General features: G+C 37.9%; 2 protein-coding genes and 1 non-coding gene across 3 annotated transcripts; 2 read left to right on the plus strand and 1 right to left on the minus strand.

The window, feature by feature from the left end:
- Window positions 1-863: 863 nt before the first annotated feature.
- LOC121808737 lies at window positions 864-3095 on the minus strand. Its single transcript, XM_042209325.1, has 2 exons — window positions 1748-3095; window positions 864-1624 (listed from the first exon to the last, which is right to left on the minus strand). The coding sequence occupies exons 1-2, from the start codon at window positions 3093-3095 to the stop codon at window positions 864-866; spliced, it is 2109 nt and encodes a 702-aa protein (XP_042065259.1).
- On the plus strand, window positions 2602-2708 carry LOC121810140. Its single transcript, XR_006052398.1, has one exon. It is a non-coding gene; the product is annotated as a small nucleolar RNA R71 (small nucleolar RNA).
- A 12739-nt stretch (window positions 3096-15834) lies between the features above and the next one.
- LOC121809638 (lactosylceramide 4-alpha-galactosyltransferase-like) lies at window positions 15835-17450 on the plus strand. Its single transcript, XM_042210366.1, has one exon. It carries the CDS (start codon window positions 15927-15929, stop codon window positions 17217-17219), a length of 1293 nt encoding a protein of 430 aa, XP_042066300.1. The 5' UTR covers window positions 15835-15926; the 3' UTR covers window positions 17220-17450.
- The last annotated feature ends 757 nt before the right edge of the window (window positions 17451-18207 follow it).

The following is an 18207-nucleotide window of genomic DNA, read 5'->3' on the forward strand; positions in this document are numbered from 1 at the left end:
TCCAAGAAGCAATAATGAGAATAACCCGCAATTCTATCTAGCAACTGATCGAGAAATGGCAACGGAAAGTGATCTTTTCTTGTCGCCTTGTTCAATCTTCTATAGTCCATGCAAACTCTCCATGAGTTTACCAATCGAGTTGCTAAGACTTCATTCTTTTCATTGACGGTCACGGTTATTCCTCCTTTCTTCGGTACACATTGCACCGGGCTAACCCACTCACTATCGGAAATGGGATAGATCATCCCAAATTTCAACAATTTTTTCACCTCTTTTTCAACCACTTCTTGCATGAGTGGGTTCAACCTTCTTTGTCTCTCCCTTACCGGTTTAGCTCCATCTTCCATCAGAATTTTATGCATGCATATAGCGGGGCTAATTCCTTTGATGTCGGCAATGGACCATCCTAGAGCTTGCTTGTGCGACTTCAGTAGCCCTATTAACTTGGATTCCTCTTCATCAGTCAACAAAGCCGATACTACAACCGGTAACGTTTCATCTTCACCAAGAAACGCATATTTCAGATTCGTTGGGAGAGGCTTCAATTCAAGCTTTGGTGGTATTTCGATTGAAGGTTTCACATCCGCCACGAAAGTATCCACCACACATTCATTCTCGAAACTTGGTTGATCAACTTGAGAATCTTCTATTTCATCAAAATCTACTTTAAGTGTCGAACCATAGTCTCTCTCCAAACTTCCTTTATTATACACGCTTCCTTCTATTCTTGCCGAGCAACACATCTTGTCAAAAATGCACTTGTCGAGGACATCAACTCTAAAACACGCTTTTGCATCACTACGATGCTTCATCGCTTTCTCAACATTAATGGTCACTTGCTCACCATTAATTCTGAACGTGACTTAGTTGTCCTTTGCTCCAAGCAACACATCTCCCGTGGCGAGAAATGGTCTACCAAACAGAATTGGTACCTCTTTGTCCTCGGGCATGTCCAAGACTATGAAGTCAACGGGGATGACAAATTTGTCGACTTTGACCAAGACATCCTCTACTATTCCAGTGGGCTTCACGATGGAATGATCAGCCAATTGTAGAGCAATGTCGATGGGCTCCATTCTGTCCTCTAATCCAATGGCTCTAGCAGTTTTTAAAGCCATCAGTGAGATCCCCGATCCTTGATCTAATAAGCATTTCGTGAAGATTGTGTTACCGATCTCACAAGGAATCACACAACTTCCCGGATCCCTCTTCTTCATTGGCATCATTCCCGAAATCAGTTGTGAGCAATTCATGCTCAAGGCCACTATCCCCTCATCTTGCAATTTCTCCTTGTTTGCCATCATATCCTTGAAAAACTTGGAGAACTTGGGGAAATTAGTGAAGAGGTCCACCAATGATACATCCACATTCACTTTCCGGATCACGTTCATCATCCACTCAAAGCTTTTCTCTTTGGGGACCCTCTTCTTCCTCTTGGTTGGATATGGTGGAGGAGGAATATGATCGGGGAAGTTGAACTTGCTTTTCGGATCTAGTGCTGGACTTGTCAACATCTTTTTCTTTGACTCCATTTCCACTATCTTCTTACCCTTCTCTTCTGCTGAACACTTTTCACTTGCATCGGATTCTTCACCATGTTCCTTGCTGCCGGATGCAGCCTGTTCTTGACCATGTTGGGCCCCCTGCACCAACGCGGGACTTCCCTTACATGCCTCGTCCGCCCCTGCGTGCGAGGAATGCAAGCCTAACATCTCATCCGCCCCTGCGTGTGAGATGCCGGAAGTACCTTGGCCGTCCATTAATGGTGTTGAATCCAACTCTCTACCACTTCTCAAAGTCACTACTTTGCACTGTTCATTACCTCTCGGATTGGGTACAGTATTACTTGGGATGGTGTTAGGAATCCTCGTGTGTGATGCCGTGGCAAGCTGTCCAATCTGAGTCTCGAGATTCCTCATTGTAGCCTCCATCTGTCCAAACTTTTCCACTGTTTTTTCCTTGAAATTCTCATTCTCCTTTTGACTCTTATTCATAAAAGAGAGAATCTGTCCCAACTGATCCTCGACTGATGGCTTCTTCTCATAACCCGGGGGTTGAGTATTGTTCCTCCATTGATTACCCGAGTTGTTGCTAGGACCAGCTTGATTCCAACCCGTTTGTTGAGGCCTCCAATTCTGCTGATTGTTGTATTGGTTGCCTTGGTTGAACCCTTGTCGATTGTTACCAATGTAGTTCACATCCTCCATTGGTGGTCCTTGAAGACTTGGGCACTGATCAGTATGATGCCCTCCTTGACACAATCCACATCTCATCACAGTCACAGCTTGGGGTTGAGGAGTCAATTGAAGAGACTTAACTGCCTTTGTCATTGATGACATTTGGGTGCTGATGTCTGCCAGTTGAGCCTCAATTGCGGTCACTCTTTCCGCCTCCTTTGTAGCACCAAACGTATCTCCTGCTCTATCAGCTCCTCTCCTTGGATTGTGCCAATTCCTTTGATTGTTGGCCAACCTTTGAAACAAGGCCCTCACCTCATCGTGAGTTAGATCATCTAGGTTCCCATTCGAACCTGCAGTCACCAATCTCGTGCCTTCACTGTTGAGTCCCTTGTAGAACTTCAAAAGGTCATGCCCCGGAGCTAGTCCATGACTTGGGCATTTCCTTATCAAATCTGTGAATCTCTTCCATGCCTCCGCGAAGGACTCATCATACTTCTGTCGGAATGAGGTGATCTCCTCTCTCAACTTCTCAATCTTCATTGGAGAGTTGTATTCCACAAGAAACAACGACTTCAACTCTTGGAATGTTGCTATGTTGTAGCCCGGTAATGAGTCATACCACGCTCTTGCCTTCTCCCTCAATGAGAATGGAAATAAGGCTCTCTTAATCCGATGATGCTCCACATTTGGAGGTCTATGAGAATTTGTCAGCTCGTAGAAGGCATTCAAATGGCTCACCGGATCTTCATCATCCCGTCCATGAAAAAGATTTCCTCCATTTACCAAACTGATGTAGTGAGGTGGAATGTTGACGTTGTCATTTGCGTAGGCACACTCCCCTGGGTACTCAATTCCCGATCTCAGAGTGTCGCCAAACCTCACCACGGGTGGTGGAATCTCATTGTTCTCAGCCATTGATTCACCGTCTGAATCCTGATCCCTTTCTTCACCAAAGAGTCGGTTACTTCTGAATGGACTCGAATAGTCCGGGAAGATCTCAAACTATGACCCTCTAACCTTACTTCTTCTTTGATAACAGAGTAGTCCAAACGGTGGTGTACCCTGTGATCGCGTGTGCATTCACTTTTTTTTTAAAAAACCTGCGCAACAGAAAATACACCAAGCACAAACACACTATATTTCCTATTACCGAAAGCGAGACCTCTCGACAACTTCGGGGTAAGTCCTATAAAACGTGTGTGCTTAAGTGAAAACTAAACTACCTAACTAAGAGTTAAAAGAAGTCACCTAGAAAATATACTCCTTCGTCTTCAAGTCCAGACGTGGTAGATGGCTATCACCTCCAGAGATAACACGAAATGAGTACCTACACAAAACAAAGAGAGATCAAATAAAATAAAACAAAAAAAAAACACAAACTAGAAGTTAAACAATCTATTGCCTTCCCCGGCAACGGCGCCAAAACTTGATGTGTAATTTTCGAGTTCAAATATTGTATGCAAGATCACTCAAGTTTACTAAAATAACTCTAATATTACAACGACACTGCAAGAATACAGGGTCGAATGTAGTACTATGAGTGTCGATCCACATGGAAGGTAAAGATTAATTAACTCCTAAACACAGAAAACACATGCTAATGAGGTATTTTGATTTGAAGATTTTGATTAAAAGATTATGCAAAAACAATTACAAAAGATTAAACAAGCAAGACGAAATAAGAGAAGAACGGGTTACTCCAAACATTCACGGATAAAACGATGATTTATTCTAATATCCAACTCTATCTTATGAATTACGGGACTTCAAAATCAATTCACAATGCTAGCACTAAACATGCTTGACATACGAAAGCTTAAGAATAGTTGAACACTTATTCTATAAACTAATTTTCATTAATCTAAGGATCCTACGGAAGCGCGAGATTCAAAGATCAATTACTATAAGCATAAGATGTCCATTATCAAATTATCATTTGAACAAATCTAATCGATAATTCATCACCACAAGGATCTATCCTATTCAAAGTTAAAGAGACATTTGATTAGGATTGTGGAACTACTACTAATGATGCACCAAAAGTAATAGATTCAAACAAGGAAATTGTGATAACGACGATCATAAGATGAAGGAGAACATTGAATAAATCATACGAACAAATTATCCGTTTACATGGTTGGAGCAACACTAGATTTTTAGCCAATCATTGTTAAACTATGAAATATGAATAAGAGATCTGAAACCATAGATATCAGGAAGGAATTGATGATGAAATATTTGAATAATCTTGCAAGCACCAATCAACAATTATTTCTTCAACAATGCTTTCATCCACCGTCAACTTCTCTTCCCAATTTCCTTTTCAAATCCCTGATACCTTTTCCAATCTCCAGTTTCGTCCCCCTCTCCTTACTTTTTGCAGCCCCCTTTATCTGCTACGTCCCATCCTTGGGAAAAGAAACCGCAGAATAAACTGTCCATTTGCAGTTGAATCACCAAACGCCCGACCGGGCGAAATTAGAAGGGATAATCGCCCGACCGGGCGAATTGCTGCTGGGTGCATCGCGGGAAACGCCCGACCGGGCGTTTTGTGTCTTGAAGAATCGCCCGACCGGGCGAACTTTCTGGACTCTCCTCATGCTTTTACGTGTTTCGCCCGACCGGGCATTTTGAAGCTCACAATCGCCCGACCGGGCGAACTTTCTGATCTCTGCAAGCTTTGCCAATTCCACCCGGCGAACTTCCAGCTTCCAACCCTCCTAAACTTCAATACAAATACAACTTGATGAGTTATAATTAACATAAAAATGTGTAGTTTAGGGGGAAAAGTACAAGAAATATGCTACGCATCAATGCTTTTTTGAATTTTGTCAATTTACCAATTTCTGTGCGGGCACGACATTTCTACTGTTCTAGCAAGGTTGTTACGCTTGCTGTGACATACTGTAACTAAAACCCCAACTCCGTCCATAATGAATTTCATATACTATGAATTACGAAGATATTTGTTATTCAAGAGTGATCACTTTTGCAATTTCATGGTAATAAAGATGCTAACTTAAGTTTTGTTATTGAAAAGTGGTCAATTTTACAACTTCATGGTAAAAAATACTTTAATAACTTTTTATTTCGGAGTTGGATTTATGCAACACTCAATCTTATTGTAAAACATAAAACCACAATACGGAGATCATTTTTAGACAATAAAATTTTAGATAGAATAATTATTATAGTATTTTAATATAATAAGTTTTTTTATTCATTTTATTTGAACTATTACATTGATATGAAGATAAATTAATTGTTCCTTTTTTTACAAAGTAAAAATTGGAAAAAACACTTTTTATTTAGAAATTCTCTCGTATTACATCATATATATTTTTTAAACCATTGGTATTTTATTGGTAATTTCTAACTTTTAATTGGAAAAGCACTTTTTATACCTATTGGTTGATATTTCAAAAGGAAAAAAATATTCGTTTACAAACTAAAAAAACATTTCATTAAATTTCTGTAATATTGGAGTATTTCTTTATAATAATTTTTTTTATCTTTTATGAATTTTATTTTGCTACTACATAGGAATATTTCTTTATTTTGTATAGAGTAATATACATCGATAAGATTCAAATAGTAATTTTATATAATTAAAAAACTACTAAAAATAATTTTATATGCATTGATAATCAATTATTTTTTTCAAAGTACAAACAATTAATCACCAAAAACCACTAAAAATAATCATAATCTTCAATACCATGTGTCGATATTGCACAATTTTGTTGACAGCTCACAATTACAATGATACAAATTAATGCACACCCACTATTCTATACATAAAAAAACAATATCCATAGTTAAACCAATCCATTAATTAGTAAAATGTGGAGTATAAAAAAAAAATCAAATTAATCAACGTGGATAATACCCTTCGAAATGAGATTTGTACGTTGCCATCATCGAATGATCCCACAAACTATCTGAAAAATCAACCTCATTCCAATTCCATATCTCCGCCGCGCTATTCGCGACAGCCGATTCCTCCGTGGAGTCGCCATTCTCAGCGGAGGTCGGAGCAGAATTAAAACTCGAGAGCGCAAACTCTTCTGTATTAGTATAATATTGAGGTACTCCGCATGTTGTACTTGTACCATTGCTTTCCAGGATTGTACCCTGAGCAGCAGAGGTTGGAGACGAGGATCGAATTAGGGCTTGGTAGAGAATATCTGGCATATCACTCTGATCGTTGGCGACAGGGAGGGAATTCAGGATATGCGTCCGCTTCGGCGGCAGCGGCGGCCGGCGGGGATGTTGCGCAGGGTGCCGCCTTTAGTCCAATGCCTCTTGCACGCCTTGCAGAAATGGCGCGGCTGCGATTTGTTGTAGTTGTTGTAGTAGCAGAATTTCGTATTCGTGGAGCCGCACCTCGGGCAGTCCGACCGTGGCGGTTTCGAGAGATCCGGCGCGGCGGTTTCGGCGCCGGGAAAGTGATGAGTCAGCAAATAAGCCATGCTGTTGAATTGGATAAGGGTGGAATTGATTAAATAATTAGGTGAGGAATTAATTGTTGTGATGGAATTTTTGTCGATTAATTGAGTGGAGTTTGAGATTTATATATGTGTAAGGTTAGAGTAAGCACGAGGAGAATGAGAAATAGTGGGTTGTTACAGCGAAAAATAATATGATTATAATAAAATCAACGAAATGTGTGTGAAGGAGATGATGAAATTGGGAGGAAGGTGATGACGAATTAGGATATTGTGTCACGTTTTGTATAGTTTTTCTAATGATATTATAATGTGTATGCGTGTGAGGTAATTATATTATCTGTTAATTTTATTGGGAGAATCTTATATTGTTTTAGGAAAGAGCTTGGTTCTAAATTCTTTTTAAAATGGGAAATGAATTTCTGTAAAATACATATAAATTGATAGTCAGAAATGTACGTTATCAAATACTACTAATGTGTTACAGACACATTTCATATTTACAGGGGCGGACGCACGTGGACACAGGATAGGCTTAAGCCCTTACCCAATTTTTTTTTTAATTTTCCACTTTCAAAATTTTCTAAATTTTGAAAAATCATGTTAAGCCCTTACCAAACAATACTACTGAAGAACAAATTATCTTGCGATGAATAATTGTGTGGGGTTGAAATTAAAGAATGAGAAGTAAAAATCTGTAGAAAAAAAATGTAACAATGATATTTGGCAGTGTAAGGAAGATGATAAGTAATTTTAGAAGTGAATTAATTAATTATAAAAGTAAAAGTCAAGCTTACCCCACTTACCCCACATTATATGTTGAACTCGTTTTTAACTTTTAAAAATAGAGAATGCATTATTTAATTTTATAAAAGTGCTATCACTTTTAAAAATGGGCACACATTTTATTAAAATTTGAGAAGAAGGGAGTTTAAAATTTTAAGTGGGTACACGATTTTGGGACTTTAAAAAATCAAAAGAATACATGCAGAAGTGTTTAGAGGTTTAGAGCAGAGCTGCTGCGGTAAGAGGGTTTGAGTCTTTGAGACTTTTCAGAAATGAATATTCAAATTCTACATAAATTGTGAGGTACTGAGTTTATTAAAGTTGTTAATTTTATATTCTATCTCTTGTCTTTTTAAGATTTTGATAGAATAGTTGCAAGTTAAAAAAAATTATAACAATGGTTAGTTGCAAGCTAATATTTGTGAGTTGTGATTGTCTAGTATACAAAATACAATTATGTTATGTGGATGTGGGTGTTGATAGTATTTTACTGATATAAACTAATGAGAGATGAATGAATGAATGACAGTTTAATTGTGTATATTGAGAAGGAACTGTTTTGAACTATTGATAACGAACGAATCTTATAACGTTTTCAATCAATGAGAACACGTAGGATTCAGTTGCCACAACTTTAGATGTAAAACCATAGCTTTGACATGTTCTTTTTATTAGATATATTTTAGACTAGTTCGTATTAAATATATACGCATTTTTACAGTTGTTGTGATTGCGGTTTTTATATTGTATAATATATATATATATATATATATATATATATATATATATATATATGGATGGGATTGTGATCAAGATAAAACCATTCTTAAACGTAGAACCATTCTTAAACGTAGAACAAATGCCAAACGGAGGTCGTTAGATCTTTTAATCCAATGGTGTTGATTTGCACAGCAACTTCCCATTACAACCAAAACTATTATTAATGGGTGAATGCAGAGAAGTGAAAAAATAAAGCATGCATGGACTCTTCTTCGTTTCATTCATTCTTCCATCAACATGTGAGTTTTTTCACATGTTGAGTCCGGAATGTCGTGAAAACATAGTCTAATATGTATGATTTTTAATCTTGACCGTCATTTTTTCTTCATCCAATGAATAAAATATGTAGAGTTCTAGGTTCTACGTTTAAGAATGGTTCTATCTTTAACGCAACCCTATATGGATGTATTCATTTCCTTTTTTTATCTTTTGTTCTTTGTTCTTTTTAATCTCAGCCCCACGATTTTGTCATCCGACGGTTAGATTGGTGCCACGTGTCATTTAATAATGCAGATTTTCAGTTGAATAATGCACACCGACTAATAATGCAGATAATCTGGACCGTTGATGAATGAGATCTAACGGCTCATATTAAGAAGAATAAATGATTTAAGGGATGAATAGGAGAATAACGCTCCCCTATATATATATATATAGGATTGTATTATATACCAAACTAGTTTTAAACACTAAACGCCAAACACATCATTATATAATAATGTGGAGTTCATTACAACTTTATTTGTAGTTCATTATAGGAAATTCTAAGATTTAAAAACAATGACATCATCATGCATAATTTAGAAATCTGAAGTTCATTATATGTTTGTTATTAGTTCATTATAATGAACTCCATGTTATCATATAATGATGTTGTTCGGCGTTTAAGGTTTAAGAGTGGTTCGGTATTGATCACAATCCTATATATATATATATATATATAGCGTTTTGATCTATGCAAAACTAGATTTAAATACAGAAACGCAGAACAATATCATACGTAGGGCACTTTTAGGTCATAGTTAGTTAGTTTTTAGGTCATGCTAACAAAGCATGACCTAAAATGATCTTAGCATGACATTAAACTCAAATATTATAATATTACCTAAAATTGCTTAATTATAACCTTCCGTGTTTTTGGTTAATTATTGACCATTAGATCATCTAATCCTAGGGTCAAGATTTGGGCTGCATTTCTGGATTTAAATGCATTTTTATTTTGATCATCTCCCTATATATATATATATATATATATATATATATATATATATATATATATATATATATATATATATATATATATTATCACCTATTCAAAGTTCCGACCTTGATAGGCATTTATCCACCAAAGAAGATACATTCGTAGTATATAATAGCAATCTATTGATTGGCAATAAATTATTTTTCAATGGATAAATTTTTTATTTAAACTTCGAATGTAATGCTATGAAATTATCAATAATGAAGGGTTGTTTCTCAAAATAATTATTAAATTGTATCCAATGCAAAATTAGTGTGTTCCCATTTAAAATATTACTACTACTATACTTATTTATTTGTGTTTACATTTAATTATTACTGAAGAAAAAAAGTTTGCCTCTTTTTCTGTACTTAACTATTATTGGGCTAAGTTAAGGATCAAAGATTCTTTAGTTGGGCTTTCCACACTATTCAATTGACGCTCATGAAATATGAGTATTATTAATTTATATCACCATAAAAATTAATATTGCACACTCCCTCAGCTTAATGCCAAAATTGCAAGTAATCTAGGAAATCATTTGATTACTTAATTATTCATATTTAAAATATCAATTCATTAATTAATTTACAAGAATGGATTAATGCCCCCGGTCGGATGGCACTTTCTAAGGTGCCTTATCGACTCTCCTTTGCCCTCAACTTTAGCACCATCTTCAAGTCCGTGCCTCTCCGAGGCGGTCTTCCTCTTCCTTCCTTGATGCTCCGGATTAAGGTAGCTAAAGATTCCTCCGTCCGGTGAGTCTTACCCCCGGCCATCAGTCCTCCCAAATATTTCGTTGTGTTCAGTCTATACCTCGAAAAATTTGAAGTAATTTAGAAAATTTCAAATTTAGAATTTCCATCCTATAATCATAACCTTCCATCGTGCTTCAACTTAAGCCAATAGTTGCGGCCACCTCATTTATCTTGGTCGTCTTGATATGGTCGGTTGATTCTCGACATCCAAGCACTGATTCAAGGTCGCGCGGCGAGACCAATGTTGAGGACAAACACCATCACATGCGCAAAAACACGAGCTAGGCTTTTTCCTTCGAAATTTTGTCGACGTGCTGTTCATGCTCAAGTATAGATGGGATTTTGAAGGTTGGATATTCTCCTTTAAAACACCTAAAGTTTCGTCTCCCTTCGCTAGCTATCAGTATCGACCAAAATTTGAGTTGATTGATTACATCATGAATGAAACTCTATCACAGTAATAATTTAACAGCTCTGTCAATTTCCTACAATAAAATTGATCAATTCAATAATTAGCTAACATAATGTTATGAACCTAATGGCAAAATGTTCAAATGTTTAGGACTAAAAGTGATTTTAGTCTAGTACTCGGTATTTAATTGTTTAATAAATGTCTTTAAGTTAATTATGTTAAAATTACTCTTTGACCATCATATTTAGCAGCATCGATTGTCACTTTTAGGACTAAAAACTGACCAAATCATAATATTTTGTGACAAGAAGCTATCACATATAATATTCTAGACCTATCATAAAATAATTATATTTTTATACCAAAAATTTCCTTTTATCTTTAAATCAAAACTTAGTACTATTAAAAATCAACTGATAAGGCCATCCACAATAAAGGCCGATTTCGGCTCTATTTTTAACTACAACCCCATTTTTCTATGTCACGTCAGTAAATTTCTTTTACCCACAACATTTGCAATAAGAACAGTCCTTTGCTCACCATACCCTCATTTCAATCACAATTCAGTTCATATTTATCTCAATTAGAAAAGATAAAAAAATGCAATGTAACAATTCAAAAATAAATTAGAGTCTATATAATGAAAATGAGAATGTGACGATGAAATAAGGTAATGAATGAAGATATTTGTAAATAAAAGTAATAAAACTAAAAATAATTTGTATTTGAAAATTAACAAAAAAAGAAAATGATTTTTGGCAACTGGAACACTTGCAATAGGGCCGATAAATCACGCACTTGGCAGCCTAGCTAGGCTGTCTAATTTTACTGTGGCGGCAAATGGGCCGCACACCAGTGGCCGCAAGTAATTGCTCCATTGAGAAGGACCTAAGAGCATCCGCAATGGCGGACGTCCACGCGGAATTCCCACCGGCATGCGGGAATTCTGTGGCGGACGTCCGCCATTGCGCGTCCCAGGCACGGATACGGAATTCCGCAAAGGAATTCCCAGTTCCACGGCGTTCCACGAAATTCCGTGAGGACGTCCGCCATTGCGTTGACGCTCGCGGAATTCCGCGCGGAATTCCTGTTTAATGCATTAAATATTTTTTTTTCGATTCCTATATATACATCCCGTTGAACTTCATTTCATTCGCACCACTTGTATTAACAAGTTTCTCTCTTTCCAAAAAATACATTTCTTGGGAATCAACAATGGAGCACCACGACAGCGATTCACCTGCCTTGAGCGAGTCACCGGCGCCCCATTTTCCCATTGGCGGGAGCACGCCGATGTCCGCTGCGATGCTTCAAATGTCGGGGATGATGCCACAGTCTCAAATGCCACCGAGAATGATGCACGGGTATTACAACATGTACCAGTCGTGGTACGGGATGATGCCCCAGATGCCCGAGGCGAGTACGGGGATGATGCCCCAGATGCAGGGGTCGTCTGTCATTGCGGGGGTAGTAGGCAGAGGGTCCCCCAATCGCCGGTCGACAACGTCTATCGGCCCTTTATGGATTTACTGGCGACAGACAACCCGCCGAGTTCTCCTCTCGAGACTCAGTTCGTTGGCATCGATGTGTTCTCGTTCGAGGAGTTGGGGCTTTCTCCTGTCCGGGATACTCCTGCCAGTGCACCACCGACGACGGGGAGGACTGGGAAGACCGGGCGAGGACGGGGCGTCCCGGTGTACGGAGGTGAGGTGGGGGAGGGATGGACGAGTACGTCGTGTTGGCGAAGGCGTGGATCAGTGTAGTGGAGGGTCCATACGTCGGGGCGAACCAGCACATCGACCGGATGTGGTGGCGCATTAGCCAAAGCTACCTCCAGTTCAAACCACAAGGGGGGAAGGCGCACAACTCGGAGCAATGCCGGAAACAGTGGGAGCGGTTGAAGAGGCAGCTCAGCCGATTTGCCGGCATTTACACAAACAACCTCCGCTCGGCAACCAGCGGCATGTCTCCGAGGATGTGAAGCTGCTGGCTCATCAGCAGTTCCCCGACGCTGAGAAGGGCTTTGGGGAATTCAAGTATTGGCCAGTGTTTCTTGTGGTGCGGTCTTCGCCCTAGTTCACTGCGGGTGTTGAATCCAGCTGGCCGAAGCGGACGAAGATCAGCGCCTCCGGAGAGTACAGTAGCAGTGCTGGTTCTGCGGAACTTCCCTCGGAGTTCCCCACACCCACATCGGAGGCGCGCCGCCGTCGCCGGGTTGGGCAAAAATCCGCGGCGCGGATGTCGAGGGTAAGCACCGGCAGATCCGCCGAGGCCCAATCGGCAGCACCCCCCAAAACGATCCCGAGAACCCCTTATTCGCCTGCATCGCCGCACATGAAACCTTGTTACGTGCGATGGTTGAATGGCGCTAAGCGACCGACCCCCATTACAAGCGGAAGCTTAAGCCCCTCCTCGATAGTATGCGCCGCGATTTGGGGCTCGACGGGATGTCGGACGATGACGACGAGGGGGGTGGCGGCGATGACGGCGGCAACGACGAGGGGGGCGGCGGCGGGGAAGGCGAGAGGACTGACGACGAGGAATCCGAGGAGTGAGAAGCCGGTTTTTATTTTTATGTACTTTTTTTAGTAATTATGTACTTTTTTTTAATGAAGTATGTTTTTTTTAAATAAAGTGGTTGCATTTTCTCCGTATTCGCGTCGAAATTTTAAATCCGTAAATTGTTTACTTCCGGAAATTGTCTAATTTGTGAATTTGTGATTTTTTTAATTGTGAGAATTCCGCATGGAATTTCGCCACTGTGCAGTGAGAATTCCTTATGACATGGCAGGGGGTGTTTTGGGGAATTCCTCACCATTATGGAAGCTCTAAGGCAATCGAACAATTCACATTAAATCGCAAAAATGTTCGAATATTTGTAAACATTAGTCTTGAACTACCTAACTAGTAACTAATGTACTATACCTATAATCATTATGATGGAATTGTTATCTTTAAATAGAAATGATGAGCATTTAATTATTCCTGGACTTTCTGCCAACTCTACCTATATGCGTGAATAAAAATATTGCAATCATACAAACATTAAGTGTAATTTAAACTCATAACTCTTATAAAAAATAAATAAATTTTCCATTGAGTGCCTCTTTTAATACTATTTCTGTTATGGTCATTTAGGTTTGTGCCGTTTACAGTCTTAAAATGTGTCATGAATGATGCAAGTAAAGTATTTTGTGAAGTCACGAACTTCACTAAATATAAATAGTAGAAATAATTCTGGCTCGAATGCTGGCAGCCGCAGTGTGGGAGTTTCACCACTGTGGTGGCTCCTTGTGTGCTGATTACCAGTGTAAGTTCCTCCCACCTAATGGGCCGCTGAGGTACCGTGTTTGAACCCCTCCATAGCGATGTCGGGCCGGGTTATGGGGGCGTCTGGGGTGAGCGAATCACCTTTTGTCCCTAAGTAGAAATAATTCTGGGTCTACATAATAGGAAAAAGTAGACCAAATAGTTGTGGCGGACTGACTAATTTTTTGAGCATATATACTGTCCATTGTTGGTACTACTCCCTCCCATATAAACGAGGCATATTCTTTTTTGGGATGTCTCATTATAAGTTAATCATTTTCTTTTTTTAATAGAAAATTATTTCTCTTATTTTATTATCCACCTATTTTATTCTCACTTTATTTCTATATTTTCTATCTCATACTTTACTCTTTCTATTTTAATGGAGTATTTAATATCAATTCTTTAAATCTTGCACTAAAAAAATGTTTTACGGGGCTGAGGAAGTATTATTTATCTAATTAAAATAAGTACTATATGGAGTACATAAATATTCATCCTCATTCCTCATTATATTAATAATTGGGTAGTTCAGCAAGTGTAGAATAAATCAAGTTCTGAATCAACATAGATTACTCCATTTTACAATTAAAAAATAATAATTGCCTTGTGGATTTTCACTCACCACCTCGATAGTTTGAAACTTTTTGATTTAAAAAAAACACTTAAAATTTTTTAAATAAGCTCAAGTGCCCAACCTCCACAAAACGCCAAAAATAAATACTCCAGTTTTGTACAGTACTTACTAACTAAAATGGAAAGTATTTATGGAGAGACTGAACTCCCCCATCCAGTAGCTTCCCTTTCCAAAATTCCATATACATTCATTTTCCTCCCCGCCTCAAGATTTAATTTTATTAGTATATTTTTCACCATGTTAAATTTACATAAGGTACCATATTTGATGTACTTTTGCGAGTATACAAACATTGTAGTACTTGATACACACACTTATTCATGGGGTGTTACAGATTCCATTCTTAATGAACGGCAAAATTGCCTTGTTCCACTTACAAATAAATTGTTTTATATTTATACATATAAAACAATAGAAACAAACATAAAAATATACTATGAAAAATATTTCTGCATTTTTCAATTAAGTCAGAAAAGAAAATATTAAAACGATTCGCTTAGTGTGACAGACCTACATATTGCGTGTGTGCATAAAAATTAGTGCTCGACCATCGTATTCCGGCGATGAATAACCATATTCAATTTTGGAAGATATTCATATAAATACAAAGTCAAAATTAGCACACATGTCAGTCATGTTTGGTTGTCATGATTATATCTGGAAAGTAATCTGATTCCTTAAATTTTAAAATGTTGTGTTTATTTCAGTTCTTAATCAAATTGGGAAAATAATCAGAATTCCGAGATAAGGAAAGTTAGTATAACTTTCTAGGATTCTGAATCACAACTTTTCTTAAGTAATCTTTTTCCAAGTTAGGATTTTTACATATTTGATACAATATAAGTATAGTTATTATTATTATTATTAATTAATTATAATGTATAAAAAATATTTTAAAATTATAAATCATACTTAATTATGATATAATAAATAACTATAATTAAAATTATATTATATATATATGGTTGTGATCAATTGAGATTTTTTAGAGAATTGAGATGCATTATCAGCCACTCATTTTTATTAAATGAGTGGTCCAGAATTTACCAAATGAAAAATATTTTTAGATTAATTAATTATGAAAAAGGGCATAATGATAATAATAAGTAGGAGTATAATTTTAGTTTGGTGTTTAAATTAAATAAAAAATTTAAAATCTTGATATTTTTCAAATATAGAAAATAAAATTATTAAAAATCATATTCCCAAAATTTATTTTTCCATAATTTATTTTTCTTGCCAACTTTATTTCTATTAAACCAAACATGGTCCTTTCTCGAATTTCGCTTCTCCACCAAAAACCAAAACTACCACACTTTGAATTCATCTGCACCTCAAAACCAGTCCCTCCCTCTCTCTCTTTACTCCTTGAGCTCATGATAGCAGCCGCAACTATTTCTTGTTCAGAAATGACAATTGAGAAAATCACTGATACTTTCTTGTCTGAGCTTCTTTCCCATTTGCAGAGAAGCAAGAAATCTTTCTACGCTTTGGTTTCTCTTCTCTCTCTCTGCCTCTTAGCCTACAACAGCGCCTCCGTTTTCTGCGCCAAAGTCCCCTTCCCGCCCAAAACCTCGCCGGAGCCCGCTCTCTTCTTGCCGGAAAATGTCGCCGCTAAATCAAGAAAGTTCTTCTCCATTTCTTTCTCTGCAAAGCAGCCGCCTTTCCCACCAGAGCTCAAATCCCATTTGCCCCTTTTGCACAAGAATCCTAATTTTGCAAAAGAAGTCGACGACTTCTACCCAAAGCGGCGGAAAAGGCAGAAATTCGCAAAGGTGAAGCCTTTTCAAGTTCGGGTGAGGAACTTCTTCAACAAGAATTCATCAAATTCTGCCTGCGAATCTCGCTTTTTCATGACGTGGATCTCATCGGCGGAGTCCTTTGGAGAGAGGGAGATGTTTTCCATCACCAGTTTGTTCAAGACGCATCCAAATGGGTGCTTAATCATAGCCTCGAATTCACTCGATTCAGCAATTGGGATGCAAATCTTGAAACCCTTATTGAGAAAGGGTTTTAGGTTAATGCCAATTTCCCCCAATTTCGAATTCTTGTTCAAGGGCACTCCAGCAGAGGTGTGGTACAACCAGTTGATGCAGGGAAATGTGGATACTGGTGAAGTTGCATTAGGGCAGAATCTCTCCAATCTGCTTAGGCTTGGATTGCTGTATAGATTTGGTGGGATTTACTTAGACACTGATATGATAATCTTGAAGAGTTTTGGGGGTTTGAGGAATGTCATTGGTGCTCAAGCTATTGATCTTGAATCAGGGAATTGGACCAGATTGAATAATGCAGTGATGATCTTTGATGAGGGGCATCCACTTGTGTTCAAGTTCATCCAAGAATTTGCACTCACCTTTGATGGGAACAAATGGGGCCACAACGGGCCCTACCTGGTGTCGAGGGTGGTGGCGAGGGTTGGGGGGCGTCCGGGGTACAACTTCACGGTGATGCCACCGATGGCGTTCTACCCCGTGGATTGGAGCAAGGTCCGGGGCCTGTTTGAAGGGCCGCAGAGCCTGAGCCACTCCAAGTGGCTGCTCGCGAAGCTTAGGCAGATACAGAGCGAGAGCTTCGCTGTGCATCTGTGGAATAAGCAGAGCAGGGGGTTTGAGGTTGAGAAGGGGAGTGTGATCCAACACCTCATGTTTGGTTGTGGTGTTGAGTAAAAGTTTGGATTTTTTTTTTGAAGTTAAGATTTTTTTAGGTGGTGTATTTGGATTATCTCAATCCAGGTTTATGGGAGGGGGGCAATATGAACTGATAGTAGTTTGGAGCAGCTAAAGTTTTTTTTTCTTTTCTGGAATTGTAGATCAGTTACATATGATAGTATATAGGTGGCTATTGTGTTGTGTGTATTGGTCTGAATTTGAAATGCAAAATGCAGATTTCTCAGAGCAGTTGATAGATGATGTTGTGTTGTTGCATTCTTGAGTTGGTGATGGATATGTTTTTGAGTTTTTTACTAACTGTTTGAATTTAAATGAATAGGAAAATTTGAAAATTTGGAAAGTTGTTTAATGGAGATGTGAATAAAGAGTGGTTTAGTGCATTTCCAGAGATGCAAACACCTGATTTCTTGCCCTACATTATCATATCTGCTTATGCAATTTGGTAAAATGCCATTATGTTGTACTGTTGTAGGCTAGAGTTTGCTATACAACTCCCTTTTCCCTAAATAAGACTATGAGAGACAAAGAGAGACCTTACCTAAGCTCTATATAGATAACAAAAGTACGTTTTTGGCATCAAACATTGAGAATTTCATTAATGATTACACTTGAATTTGAATATCAATATGAAATATACTAAGTAGAGGTAGCCTCTTTAAAATCCTCCAAGATAAAACTCTACCCAGATAATGCTTGTAAAAATAAAAGTATCCATGTTATTTATCATTTTTTCCAAAATGGCAAATAAACATAAATTTAAAGGTTGTATCACGATCGACTGAAATCTGAGACATTTGGCCTCAGATATTTAGCATACAGTCAATTACTATCATTTTTGGCTTTTTGTTATGAGACTTTTTATTTTGTAAAATTGGCATATTTCAAAATAGAAAAGCAACTCACAGAGAATAAGAATAAAAATCTGAAATTGAAATGCAACTACCACCAACTTTGGCATTTATGAATAGAGTGTGAGATAGTTTTA

This window comes from Salvia splendens, chromosome 6, assembly GCF_004379255.2.
Source record: "Salvia splendens isolate huo1 chromosome 6, SspV2, whole genome shotgun sequence".
NCBI lineage: Eukaryota > Viridiplantae > Streptophyta > Magnoliopsida > Lamiales > Lamiaceae > Salvia > Salvia splendens.